This window comes from Vanellus vanellus, assembly GCF_965231255.1.
Source record: "Vanellus vanellus genome assembly, chromosome: 1".
NCBI lineage: Eukaryota > Metazoa > Chordata > Aves > Charadriiformes > Charadriidae > Vanellus > Vanellus vanellus.
In genome coordinates, this window is record NC_138905.1 from 54,838,780 (window position 1) to 54,853,613 (window position 14,834).

The 14,834-nt window shown below is 49.4% G+C and overlaps 1 protein-coding gene across 1 annotated transcript; it reads left to right on the forward strand.

Annotated features, from left to right (window-relative positions):
* Positions 1–2,799: 2,799 nt before the first annotated feature.
* On the forward strand, positions 2,800–5,553 carry GPRC5A (G protein-coupled receptor class C group 5 member A; the record flags this gene model as incomplete). The annotated part of the gene is made up of 3 exons (XM_082498568.1): positions 2,800–3,759; positions 4,725–4,777; positions 5,461–5,553. The coding sequence occupies exons 1-3, from the start codon at positions 2,835–2,837 to the stop codon at positions 5,551–5,553; spliced, it is 1,071 nt and encodes a 356-aa protein (XP_082354694.1). The 5' UTR covers positions 2,800–2,834.
* Between the last annotated feature and the right edge of the window lie 9,281 nt (positions 5,554–14,834).

Here is a 14,834-nt window from a genome sequence, read left to right on the forward strand (position 1 = left end):
AGAAGAGAGAGAGAGGCGGTGGAACTGGAATAGGCGTGCTCAGCCACACCTCCTCAGCCCTCCAGCTGTTAAAGCTCCCAAGGAGGGCGAGCGTCGGTCGGGCTGCTGCTCGGCCAGGGTGACAGAAGCAGAGGTGACTGTGTTACTGGTGCGCCGTCGACTCGCCTCTTCTAGCCGGAGCCTCCCTGTTGCCTCCTCCGGGCAGGACCCAGAAAGGTAATTCAAGGCAATGTCCTACAGGATGCAGGGCAGACCTGCCTTCTGCGGCTGGGGAAGGATGGCGTGCAAGACCACGTGGGGCGCAGGGTGTAAGGGGTGGGAGAGTAGGGGCATGGGGTGCCACGGCGAGCAGAATGCCTCCCACCCACGACTCTAACATGGGATTGCCTGCTGGAGCCGGGGGAGTTGTGGCAGACTCCATATTTTATTTGAAATTTGTGGCTGGATAGGTGTCTTTTGTGCTTTTATGTTTTATATGTCTTTTATCTCAATGAGAGAGGAGGCTCAGGCTGGAAGGAGAAAACTCAGAGCTAAAACAAGAACCATGATTTGGGGTGAGCTGCGAAGTTACCGCAGCACGGGGTCCCTTGTACAGACTGCAGAGCCCCTTGGAAATCCCAGACACTTCTGTAGGTGCTGGATGAGCAAACTCAGCTTCGAGGTGGGGGGGGCAACATTCACCCAGGAGACAGGGCAGAGACTCTTCATGCCTCACAGGACATCTACCCTCGAAAAAAAGAAAAGGGAGTAAAAATCAGCTCAAACGGCCCAGTTCTCCAAGGCAGCGAGGTTCTTTCCATCCTACTTGTTCCAAGGGCCGTGGCAGCTGACTGTGGCAAGTAGCACTTGCAGTAAACACCAGTCAGGACCCAAAGCTATGGGTGAGCTCTATGCTGACCTGAGGTCTCACGCTGGCTCTCTGGGCTCTCCACCTTCCCTGACAGCGGGCATCAGTCTATATCTGCCAGAGCTGTGAATAGATAAACTAATGTGATCAACAGTAAATGTCTGTGGATAAAATTGTAGCACTTGCTCTCCAGATTTTCAGAAAGGTTCATTGTTTATGACTCACAAATGTCCAGATAACTCTCAGCTATTTGTGCAAGAGATAATAAATCCCCAAAATATTGTGAACAGCGATTTGTGAAAACTCCTGCATGTGTTATTCACTAATTCCATGCTCTCCATGGGAGTCCAGAGTTCCTGCATATTTGAATAACTTGCATTTTAGTGTAGCCAGCTTTTTGAAGAGCTGCACATCTCCTTTTACACAGTGAGGTTCAAAGCTGGAAAAATATTGCACCATTTATAAGCAGGTCACATTGAGGCATATGTAGGGCTGAGAATGAGTCAGTGATATTTTCCCCCTTAGTTCATCCCTTGATTAGATAAACTGCCATTTATTGAAGACTCAATCTACATTCCCCAACATCTATTGGGAGGGTTTTAGAACCAGCCTCATAACTGTAGTATGTTTATTCTGGAGGGAGAAAATCAAGACAAATGGCATGGCGGGCACTGAAGACTAGACTAGGTTAACTTTTTTTTTTTATATATCGGAAAAGAAAGGCCTTGCTTTTCCAGTGTGGGTCACCATTAAGGCCAGATTCCCCCATGTTTCATGCTGATATTGTATCTATACTCCTGTTTTGATAGATTTTAGAGACTTGAGCCTAACTCAGCAATTTGGTACCTAGAAAGCAGTAATTGGCCTCGGGGATCTAAACTCACTCAGTGCCTGCATAATGGGCTGCGAAGTGCCCAACATCCTCGTGTGGTGGTTTCTGCACATACTTCAAATTTCCAAGGAAGTAGGCAACCTAATTCCCCTCGGGCAGAGCTCACGTAAACAGCTCTCTTATCCCCTGTCCAGACGGGCTTAAACCAGGCTTACTCAGACAGCACTGAACTCCTGGTGACGAGACAGCAGGAATGCGCCGGGTGCGTTACAGACCTTGTCCATCCTTCACTCGTGGACTCCTCAAGCAGTAACTTGGTGGTTATTTCTCATGCAATGAACAGCATTAGGTCTGGCATGTCAGGCCTCCAGCCAGCGCGAGGCAATACCTTGGGGAGGGGACCGAGGTGTTTGAGACAGTTCTTATTGCTGCACTGCCATGAAGAAGGAGGAATATGAGTTTAGGGCTCGTGGTTGGTGGCCTGTATTTGCTACTTAATTTGGAGTGAGAAGAGCTATGCTGGAGGCATCCAGGTTAGTTCTCTGCAGGGTAAAAAGCAGATAAAGTTCCCCTTCATTCATAGCCATAAACCAAAGCCAAGAGTGTTTCAGAGAAAGTAAGAGGGAAAAGAAACAGAGTGACGAGTTTCCCGTTCTGCATTCCTCATCCCTGAAACTCACTGGTACGAGGTGCTTGATGTTGTTCAAACTTGTCAAAAGAGCGTGAGCTGTATTATGCCTAACAGCTGCTCTCGTATCACAAAAGCGACAGAGCAGCTCAGTCTCTGCGCTGCAGGGCACCAAGCTAATTCCTGCGAAAGCGCCTCACCTTCTCCCTGCTCCCCGCTCTCTTACGACATTGCACAACCCCAGGCACGGTGCAGAGGACGTGCAAGGTGAATTGCCTCCTGCTAAGAGGTTTGGCTTGCCCTTGATAGAGAGCCAATGCCAAATAAGGGGGTGGCTCTGCTCCCACAGCCCCATGTCCTTAGCACTGGGGTGTCCTTGCCCAGTGAGGTGGGGATGGACGTCTGTCCTGCTTCTCTTTCCCCTCCTCCGGCAGCACCCAGGTGGTTGATACAACAGCCTGTGTCTTTTCTTCTTCTACAGCTTTGGGGAAACATTTCACCGGGAGGTTATTCAAGAAGGGAAGAGGATGGCGACATCACCTCCCCAAGGCTGCGGCAGCATCGATGCTGACTATTACCGGCTCTGTGACATGCAGGAGGCCTGGGGGATTGTCCTGGAGTCACTGGCTGCAGCTGGTGTCCTCGTCACCATTTTCCTCATCTGCTCGCTCTTCTTTCTCATCTGTAAAGTCCAAGACAACAGCAAGCGGCACATGATCTCCATCTATTTCTTCTTTCTCTTAGGCACGCTCGGCATTTTTGGTCTCACTTTTGCCTTCATCGTTAAACTAAATGACAGGACTCGCCCAACTCGCTTCTTCCTATTTGGAGTCATCTTTGCTCTCTGCTTCTCATGCCTCCTCACCCATGCCTGCAACCTCAACAAACTAGTGAGAGGAAGAAAGCCCTTCTCCTGGATGGTGTTGCTGCTCCTCATTGTTTCCTTTGCCCTGGTACAAGTTGTGATCAACATTGAGTACTTAGTCACCATGCTAGTAAACCAGAAAAGGAAATTTCTGAATATGACCGCAGAGGAGACCAACAAGGACTTTGTCATGCTTTTGATCTACGTGCTCTTCTTGATGGCTCTGACTTTCTTGGTTTCCATGTTCACATTCTGTGGGTCATACAAAAGCTGGAAGAGGCACGGGGCACACATCTTTGTCACTGTCCTGTTCTCCATTGCCATTTGGGTAGTGTGGATCACTATGCTCACAAAAGGCAACGCAGTTTTAAACAAACGTAACTGGGATGATCCTGTCGTGGCCATTGCTCTGGTGTCCAATGGATGGATCTTCCTGATCATGTATATTGTCCCTGAAATTTGTTTCCTCACTGCCCCTCTGAAGCTGGAGGACTACCCTCCAGAAAATGACTTCTGCCAACCCAAGTTCATAAAGCAGACAACTGGAGTGGACAACCGTGCCTACAGCCAAGACGAAATTATGCAAGGTAGGATGAAGCGAAACTGTCCCTCAACCCTAAGCACACATACACCACTCATGAGCTAAAAGGGGTAGGAGGGCCACAAGAAAAGATTTGAATATGATGGATAATTTAGAGGTAGGAAAAAGTTTCAGACTGATGAAACTTCAGAAATGCAAGTGAAAATGAATCTCCAGATGAGAGGGAAAAGAGTAAGGATCAATGCAAAAGCCAAAGATGTGTAGGAGTGTCTGAGTAGGAGACTTACTGGGTGTCAGGGCTGCGACATAACTCCTTATGATTCTGTCATGTCTGGAAAGCCTTTGTAAAAACTCGGGAGTTTTTTGTTTGTCTCTAAGCAATGCTCCAGCTTTTCAGACCTCTCCAGGTTATACCTTGGAGATTATTTATTCCAGTTCTGATCTGATTCCCATTATCTATTTAAAAATGAACCCATCATCCAAAAAGGAGGCAAGGAGATCTTACTTTTCTGAATGAGTCTCATGTCTACTTGGACAAAGCAAAATGTTTTGTCAGTTGAGGCTTCCCAAACCTATGGGTGGGAGATGTGACTGCACTCCCCATGGATCTGCTACTCAGATCACATTTGTCTCCTGGAGTCAGACCTCCTGGTTTGTAAAAGAATAGCCCAGAAAGGCTGTGCTTTCCCAGGGAATACCACAGAGAGGGTCTTGTGCATGCAAGTGGGAGGGATTTGGCCAGTGATGATGACAGTAATTGTGAAGCAACAGGAGGTGTCTAAACTCCAAGGCCACCTGTGTCCTGTTATTTACAATACCATTCATTCCTGCTTTCATAAGGAAATATTTAATAAGTCACCCACCTATGGATTTTAACCCATTCCTGCCTGCAAATTGCATAGTTTGATCAGTCTAAAAGCAGCTGCTAATGTAGCCACGGGCCCTATAATGCTAACTCACTAACTTCTTCTCCCTCCCCCCCCCCCCCCCTTTCCTTGTCTTGTGACTCAGGAGACACAGGAGACATCAGCTACTCTCCATACTCTTCTCACTTCCAGATGAAGGTAAGTTCACACCTCCCTTCACCGGTTTCACCACATGGAGGCTATTGCTCAGGTGCTGAAGGGAAGGGAAGGAGAAGGGGCAAAGACAGATGGACCTAGAGCAGGCTCTGTGGAGGCAAGCAGGTGCTTCGCATGGAGCTGGGTGATGCCAGGACATGTGTTCATGGAGGTGCCTGTTGCTGGGGGAGGGAGCTGCGACATGTCCAGGGACATGGGGAGGCAAGAGGGGCCCAAGGCAAAGTCTGAGGTGGTGGTTTTCAACATTCTGGATTTGACATCACATAAGAAGTCCTCTTTTTGAGCACAGCTCCTGTAGTAGACTGTGCCCTTTCCTCAGGAGATTGTGCTCCTTTCCCCAGCCCATGCCCTGAATGTATTCCTACCAGCAGTCACTAGAAGTTGCAATGCAGATCCAGAGTGGGCAGTCCCCGTGTCCATTCACCAGTCCTCCTTTAGACCACAGCCCCATAGCCAGGTCTAGTAGCTCACACCATGTCCCCACATGTCCTCAGGTGACATCTCTCCATTGCTGGTTTGTTCTGCCAGGATCCTCTTCCACAGCCCCATTGATCACACAGTTTCTCCTGTTTTGTTGTTTCGGGTTTGATTGGTTTTTTTTTGAGCCCTATTCTATTACTTCTCTCCAGTTTTGAAAGGTAAAGACTTTCTTGCTTCCTTTTCAGACCATCGAACCCCAAAATGATTTCTCCATCCCTCGGCCCAAGGCCCGAACAAGCCCATACCATGACTACACTGGCGGGAAAGGCCCCATGTAGCAGCTCTGCAGGGAGCAAAGAGACTAAGCGACCTTCAGCAGAGGCGCGGGGAATGGGCCACGTGGTGACAAATGAGTCGATCCTCTAGAAGAGACTGTGTCAATCCACACTGGCAAAACAGGAGAGGGGTCTTCTTTTCCCCACACAGGCACCCTTGTAGCCCCCTCTCATTTCTCAAACACAACTTTCAGACACCACTCTGGCCATCCTGTCCCTGTTCACTCCATTTCTCTGTGGGATGGAGCTCACCTCTTCTGACAGAGGAACGTGCTGGGAAGAGCCTGGCCTGGCCTATTTTCAGCAGGAATGTTGTAGGGCTCGAGCGGCAAGACGATCATCAGCCAGGTCCGCAACCGGCTCTGCCCCAGCCAGAACTTGCTTTGATCAGCTTGCGGGGATGCCTGCGTCCCACATCTGATGGGAGAAGAGACAGAAGTAGGATCATCAGCCCTACACTTCCCCACTCCTGCCCACCTATTGACACATCTCAGGTACTACCAAGGACACCCTTATCTACCCACCGTTACTTTTGTGCCCACTCCCAGCCCTGCCTGGCTCTCCTCCAGAGATCGGTGGAGAAGAGACAGAGAGGGAGAGAAAGAATATACCTTTTTTATTCTCCACGTTCACTTCCAAGTGAAAGAAGAAAGAAGAAAGAAGAAAGAAGAAAATTTAAAGACATAAAAAGATCTACACCTATTTACCCCGATGCATTTTTTTATTTGCGCTCTAGCATCAGCCTCCCTCCTAGCTCTGGCTCCTGATCACGCGCCCCAGCTGAGGTCCCCAGGGTGCCTGCCCGACCCCGCAAACCCTCCCTCCCCACCCCTGCCACCCCAGGCTGTGGATCCCTGCAGACAAAACCTCTTCCATGCAACTGCTTGAAATACCCTGGTGGGTTTTAAACTTGTGCGCCTTGGAGCTCTGCCTCCTCCTGAGTGTGTCTGTGGCATTAACCTGAACATTTCCCAAGCAGACAGGTTACGGAGGGCGGACACCCTTCTCCCCAGGAATGAGCGGAGTGTGACCGTGTGCGTGTGTGTGTGTGCGTGTGTGTGCGTGTGCTGTGTGGCCTGCACCCTGGCGATGAGCAATGAGTCCGCAGAGTTGAATCATTCTGTAGCCTGCTTTGCATTTGGTAAATAGCTTTCCATGATATTTCATACATAAATACATAGAGCTTCCCAAGTGGGTGTGTATGGTACACTGGTGTCTGACACAGCTATATATTTATTTAGTACTTTTTATGTGGAATATTTAATTAATAAAAACCCTAACAGCCTGACTATGAGAGACTGGCGTTCTTCTTCGGGAATGTGATTCCTCCAATGGCTGGTGGGGTGACAGCAACAGCTCTTCACGGGTTGGAGTGGGCCATCTGGGAGACTGCGGGGGGGGGGGAAATGGCAAAGAAACGCTGGCTTCTTTGAAGCTGCCACTGTGGACCAGAGATCAGCTGCTTGAGGATGCAGAAGAGGGTTAGGAACTCTTCCATGCTACTTGAATAAAGAAAGCTGATTCACTGTTAGAAGTGTTTAAGAAAGGAAGAAATATAAACCCAAGCCACAGCAAGCAAATGCAGGAGGAAGGATGGGATCTTTTCATCACTGCACGTGTCTGTGTCTGCTGTACCTATATTCCTGTATTTATTCGCTTGTGTCTTGCTGGGTACTTGCATAATCAATAATAGGAAAGGAGCCTGTAGGTATTTAATTCAGCTTGTAAAAATATGTGTTTCTGATGTTCTGAACGCATAATATTTTTATTTGAAAGTAGTAACAATATCAAAGCAAAATGATGATGATAATAATAATTTTTTAAACCTCCTGATGGTATGACACTGTAATCTCCCATTTTAGAGGCTTCCTCTCCCATGAGTTTTTACATGGTATGTTATGCTACCACACATCCACATGCTCCTGGCAAGCGAACCCCCTTCCTCAGGCACAGTGTTGTCTAGAATATGCCAGGCTGGGCCTTCCCCACGCTGCCTACCAGCACTGAAGGACAATGCAGGGACATTTGGGTCTTCTGAATCACTTGGCGTGAGAAAGAGCCCTCCTAGCCATTGGTTTGCAATGCAACAAAGGAGATCTTGCCTTTTTCTAGTAAACTGGAGGTGGAAACGATGCTTACCCTTCCTTTCTCTCCCCTCCACCTACACAATTCCACACACATAACACAGAGGACAGGAGAGAAACCTCAAGGATACTAATGTAACATTGGGGAGCAGATTGGGAAAGGGGCAGGTGAAGCCATGATGCAGTTGTTGACTTGCAGTCTGAAGGTAGGAGGGATGTGCTTGAAACAATACCAAACTTTCAAGAAATCAGGTTTTCAAGCTGATGCGGTGTCATTGATGGCTTAGAAGTAGCTCGAGTATGTCCCAGGAGGAGCCAAAAATGTGTTGAAACAGAGCCAGCTGCCCTGCTTCAGCAGTCTGGTGGAGCAAAACACCGGGATAACAGGAGAAATAAGAGCAAAGTGTGCTCTTACCGTGTGTGTTTTCCACATCCCAGACACTTATCAACTCCTTCACTGACTGCCACAGACGAGAAAGTGCCTCCCAAATGCACCTTGGCCCCAGAGGCAGGGGAACAAGGAGGGATGAGGGACACCATACGCAATCCCATCGATTCAGGACACGGCGATTTTCTTGATTACTTGGTTGTTACTGTGCATGCTGCTTGGCAGAGAGTGAAAATCTCCTTCCATGGATTTACAGCGCCTTTTAGAGTTCTGTTTTTAAGCCTCTGTAAAGACACAAATACTAATCTGCCCAGAGTTATTTTGCATTTGTTCAATATTAAGGCAGCTTCGGGTGAGGGCTGATTTAAATGCCAAATTAAATACAAATCCCTGTGGAACTTGGCGCTGGTGGGAAAGGGCTGGTGCAGGTTTGTCACACCTCAGGAGGGGCTTTTGGGAAAGCAGCAGTTTCCTCTTACCTTAAAACTGATTTTAAACCAACCCAGTCGGCCACTCAGTCACACACCCACACACACTCGTTCCGGGGAAATCCTAAACTGCTGGGGCCAGACAGGCAAGACCTCACAGGAGCAAGCGAGTGGAGGAGGCAGGAAGGTTGCCTGATCCTTATGCTATTTTTTCTTAAAATCTGCCTAGGAAGGCCAGTAAACCCAGTAAGGCTCATTCCTACCCTCTGTCCTGAAAAGGGCTCCCTTGGCGGGGGGTGGGGGTGGGGGGGCTGCAGGTCCGCTGCCTTCAGGGCCTCTGGCTCCTGGTTCCTCCTCTCCCTGTTCAAGGAGACCAGAAAGCCAGAAATGTACACGCTGGAGAAGGGTTGGCACGAAGAACACCTGGATTATGAAATCAGTCAGGATTATCGGGAGGCGAGATAAAGTCAACTGAACTTCGGGTCAGGGATGTCATGGGAAAATGGCAAAGAAGTGCAGAGGCACCGCTCAGATGCAGGACCTTCAGGGTCACCATCCCGTGGGCTTGCCAGGGCAGTGGGGCAGTGGGGCTCCATGTGCCTGGTCAGGTGTGCGCACAGAGGGCACAGTAAACCCTTAGGGCATAGACCAATGGTGCCAGGGCCTGGGATGGAGAAAGGCCTTGCTGGGTTCACCTCCCAAATGCTCCCCGTCTTGCCAAAAAAAGCTCCCCTTTTGGCAGCTGGTGCCAGCACCACCCTCCCCAAACAAGGTATTTCTTTGGGAGGGATTCACCCTCTTCCCACAAGCCCTGTAGCCCTTGCTGTGGCACAGGGGTGGTAAATGATTCCCCTTCCCTCAGCTGGGGCAGGAGATGCTGAGGACTGGTTGTAGGTGGGGAGGAGCACGCTGCCAGCCAGTGGGGCTATGGTTGGGTTGCATCCTCCTTCAGGCTCTGAAGGCAGAGGTGTTAGGGACCATGCCCAGCTCCCATGCCTGCCAGGCTGACAGTGGACCAAGAAAGCAAGTGTTGGTCTCCTGAGGTGGCAGGAGGCAGCTGCATGGGATGAGGAACTCACGACACCTTGTAAGCCCCTTTTAAGGGGGGCTCTTTCTTTATTCTGCCCCAGGCTGCCTTCAAAGCATAAGCTCCCACACATGCAGGGAGCTGGTGGTTCTGAGAAGCCACAGGGTTCCTCCTCATTTCCAGCTCTTTCCTGTGTTTTAATAGGTTTAATGGAATTATAGTCACACAAAGGTTTCAGTCAGATGGGACTTCTGGAGAAGTCTAGCCCAGCTTCTGCCCTGAACAGGGCTCACCTCAGAGCTAGACCAGGTTGTCAGGGCCTTGTCCAGGTAAGCTTTGAATATCTCCAAAGGTGGAGATCCCACAGCTTCTCAGGGCCCCTGTGCTGGTGTCTGATCACTCTCATTGGGATTTTTTTAAAACTTGTGTCTAATCAGAATTTCCCTTGTTGCAACTTGTGTGTCCCCCCTTGTCCTTTCATTGTGCATGTTTAAGAAAAGTCTGGTCCCATCTTTTCTGTGGCATCCATTTACTTAGTAGACAACAGCAACTGGATCCCCCTTAGCTTTTCTTCTCATGGCTGAGCAGGTCCCTCAGTCTCTCCTCCTGGTGACATGCTCCAAGCAGCCCCCAACTGTCTCAGTGGCCCCTTGGACGGACTTGTCCCATTTGATCAGGCTCTGTTGCAGTGAGACCCAAGCTGGACACAGTACTCCAGATAGGGCCTCATAAGTGCTAAAAAAAGGGGAATAACCACTTCCCTCACCTTGCTGACTTCATCCCTATTCATGCAACCCGGTATGTGGTTGGCGTACATTGCCACAAACATGCACTGCTGGACAATATCTTCTTCAGGTTCATTTTCCACAGCACCAGTTACTCCCTTTGCCCTGGAGGAGATGGTGTGGTTTTAAATAGAAAGGACTGAACAGTGCTGAGGTTCTGTATCTAAGGCAGGTGGTTTCTGGCAGGAGCCAGAAGCAGCACCCGAGGCCACATGTGAGCTGCCTCTCTTCCAGCAGGGAGCCCTGGGCAAGGAAGTCCAAGGGCCTCTGTCGGCATTTGGCTGCTTTCTGGGGGCTCTGAATGCGAAGTGGAGGTGTGCCTCTGTGGCAGCAAGCCCAGCCCTTGGGTACTAGCTGGTGTCCATCACTCTATCCAGGCTGGGGTTTGTGACCTATTGGTGACCAGCTGCGTTCAATGAACCTGTGCCCTTACTGGGCCACCCAACCACGAGTACTCAGCCCCCTCTGCCCCAAGGCAGCCTTTGCCGCCGCACTGAGCAATGCTGGACAATGGCCGTGGGAGTCTCTCCTGGGGGTCCTTGTCCCTTTCCAGCCACCCTGGTCCCTGTGTGCCTGGGACTTGTCCTGTCCCCTCTCTCTGCTTGCAGCACACTCACCTTTCTGCACCCAGGACTCTTCTATGTGGGATCCTTCCCCTCCCTTAAAGTCAACATGCCCTGCCACCCGCAGTTTCTAGGGAAACTGGTGTTTGCTTTGCCTTTGCTATGGTGACGAGTAAAGCACCGTGCTAGATATGAGTGCCATTTTCTGCAAGAGGCTTTCTGAAGTGCCAGACATAGAGCAGCAGCTGCCCTCCAGGCTGGCCAGGCTGATCTTATCTGCATCTATCTCTGGGAGGCTCCCAGAGACAGACGTCTGGCTGAGGTATTTCTCCCATCAAACCAGCAGCAGGTGCATTTGAGGAGAAAGCAATGGCCGTGGCTTACAAAATGGGCATCTTTTTCTCTAAAGAATTAGTCAAGAGCAGAAATAGAATGCCATGTCTCCAACATACAGCACTGTCTGCTGGTCCGTACCCCCCAGAATGGCCTGCAGTGAGGCTCAAATCCTGGAGCAGGAGTGTGAAAAAGCACTGAAAATTTTGGGTGAGCTCTACAGTCATGGGGAGAAAGGGACGTGGGTAGCATCCTTGACTCTGGTGCTGCTCCTTGCTCCATGCAGTAAGAAAGCACGTTTTCCTGCAGATCAGCTCTTTACTGGTTTTGCTAGACTGAACAAACACATGTTTCAATCTCAGAAAATAGAAACCTCGGCGTTGCTTGATGTCACTTAGTCATCCCGGACTCCTGTATAATCAGAGTAAAGAGACAAGCTGGTCCTGCAGGCAGGGTGATTTTAGCAGTAACCCCCCTCTCTCACCACCTATTTGGCTGGAAGAAGCCTGCTGCCACCCTTGGCCCCCAACCCAACTACCTGAGGTTGGTGCCAAGGGAGCAACGATGCACAGCAGGGTCCAGGATGCTTTCAGCCTCCACTTGGTACTTGTGGTGGTCTTCCAGACCAGTGGGCCACATCCCACTGGGTTAATTCTGGCAGGAGTGAAAGCAACCCCCCCCCCCCCCAAAAAAAAAAAACAAAAACAAACAAACCAAAAAAAAACAAAAAACAACCAAACCAGCAGGCAGAAGGCTGGTTTTAGGTTTCTGGCTCCGCAAAGGAACAAAGCCAAGAAAGCCGGTGCGAGGGAAAAGAGGCGGGAGGCTGGAAAGCCACCGGCGGCCGCCAGGTGGCGCCCTTGTCCCGCGGAGCCCAGCGCCGCCTCCCGGCCCGGCCGCGGTCGGGGGGACGGGGACGGGGACGGGGACAGGTCAAGGGGAGGGGGAGCTGCTTCTGGATCAGGGTGAGGTATCTCCACCTCCCTGGGGACAAAGCCGAACACGCTGGGCTCCGTGTTGTCATTAAAGGTGAAAAAGCCCGCGTCTCATTAAAGCTTTAATATTAAAAACCTTTTCCCTTTTTTTTTTTTTTTTTAAAAAAAAAGAGTTATTTCATGGACTTTCATTGAACTCTGGTAAAATTTGCAATTTTGGTCCCATGAAATGATTTATTTGACTCAGCATGTTCCAATTAAAAAAAAAAAAAAAAACAACCAAAAAAACCACCCTAACAAAAAAAAACAAAACATAAAACTTTCCAGCTGAAAAAGGAAGCTTTTCCACTGTGACGTTCAGCTTGTTTTATAAAGCAATACAAAAAGCTTGTCTCTAAACTCATTTTATTTTAGGCACAGTTTGGTTTGATTTCACCTAACCTCTTGCTGACTGGCTGCGCTTCAGCTGCTGGAGAGAAACAACTGCCCGGAGAAGAGCCTCCTGCCCAGCTCTGGTGAGGTATCTATGCGCAAGGAGGTTCAGTCAGTCCCCCAGACCATGGGCCACAGACTGCCGGTGCTTCACGAGGCCACGGGAGATGGACAGTCATTAGTGTAGGGAAGCAAAAGAGCAATCAGGCACGCTTCTGGCAGCCTGGCTGTCCAGGCAGGTTATGGCTCACCAGCTCCGCTCCCCATCTTGTCCAGCCTCCCAAATGGAGGCCACCAAGCTCATGGGTGTGCCTAGGTGGGACTGTGCTGGTCAGCAGGACACAAGGTCCCCTGTGGCAGAGCTGGTTGCATCTGGTAGAGACACGTGCAGGACAATTTTGTTACACAGAGAAGCAGCAGGTAGATGCCATTGCAAGGAGCTGCAGGTAGATAACATGACCTGTCTGTGTCCCTTCTCCTCCTTACTCATCACCACCATCACCACTATATAACAAGGCTGTGTTGTGATTCCCCTCGTTACATCCAGACTTTCGGGTTTAAAATCGCAAATTATTTGTGTGAGATGAGACCTTGGCAGAGACAGGATTAAATGCCCAGCTCTTAAGCGCAAGCCACCTCTCAAGCAGCTGTAGTCACTGATGCAGGGATGCGTGTGCTGGTTTGAAGGGGAAAGGCTAGAAAAGTGTATGAACTCATCTAGCTGGTTCTACTGGGTGGTCTACGGACAAGAGATAAAAGCATAAGGTCTTTCCAGCACGACAGACCTAGCTGTGAGTTTCTAGCAGCGCGGCAAGCTGTTGGGTTGTGAGACGGGAGTCTGGTGTGCTCAGTTCTCCATGGCACGGGCTGCTGCGAGGCTGCTGGAAGGACTATGAGGCAGTTATAAAATGCTTCAAATGACCTGGGATCCTGCCTGTGTGGCTCTCGCAATGTCGCCGTGCTAGTGTCACCCTCCCTGCTGCCCTGTTCCTCTCCTAGGACAAGATCAGCTCTGCCACCTGCTTTGCTTTAGCATATTCGCTGAAATACAAGCTAAAACCCGTCCTGTGTGAGGACCTGAAATACTGAACCAGCTCATTTTTCCCATTGTTCCCTTGTTCCACAATCTTCAGTAACCAGGTGAGGGCACTGTGTGATCTGCATCCACCGTGGACACACGGTCCCGTTTCTGCTGAGTTACCCAGATTGCATGAAGATAGATCGTGAATCATTTTTAACCTATTCAGACCGCTCGAGTGAGTTCACAGCAGATCAGTGCTTCGTGTCTTGGTAGCCATCACATTTTTCATCCGACAGGAGGAGTCCTAAGGCCAGACTTACCGAGGTGTCCAGCCCTGTCTCTAGCTACAAGGGATTCTCTCCAAATCCTGGAGACAAGTGGGGTGGGAGGAGGGGAAGGTTCTCTCTCTGTAAGTTTCATTATGCATCTTGCCTCTTTTTTTTAATATAATTTGCCTTTATTGTCTGGTGGTAATCTCTAAAAGCAGAAGCTCCTTTGTCTACATAAAATGAATGGGGAAACGCTGAAAGAAGCTGTATGCTCCTTTACAGGATTCCAAAGAGATGAAACCCTTGATAGTGTCTCGCCTGATTTCTCTTTCACAGCGCACTCTTCAAATGTAATCAGCTTTTGGGGCATGCTCTGCCTCCAACTGTGCATACAATGCTCACATTGAAATTAATAGAAGCACGATGGCACATTTGAAGTGAGAATCTGGGACAAAAAAAGTTAAATTCTTGCTGGTAAAATCAATGACAAAAGTTTCTTTGGCTTTAGTTCTCCCTTTAGAGGCATCTGTCTGTCTAAGGCTGGAAAGAATCATTTTTATGAGTATATGTGTCTTAGCAACTGCCTAAGAAATAAAAAAAAATAATATGAACTTTGGATACATTTTATACAAGGAGTTTAGAAACTTGTCTTTGTGGTCTCACTCTTAGCAGGGATTTGTTGCTGTGTTTAACCCCACTGCCTCAACCCCAGTTCTACCCTGGGGGATGGGGACTTGTTTGTGATTGATGGGATCATCTAATACACGTGGACAAGGTTGCTGGGCTTGAATTTGTATTGGTGACCTCAGATCTGGCATTTAGTAATGCTCCTATTGTGTATTTGATGTCTCTATTTAGTTGCTGAGAGTCCTACGGGAGATCTTTCACGTGCTTATCCTTCTGCCATGCCGACGTGACGGGGAAATGCTGTTCCCCACATTCAGGGCACAAGGTCAAGAGCAGATCTTCGCCGTGCCGAGGTGGCTGCTCACCCGCACGCCCAGGTGTGTTGCTCTGTG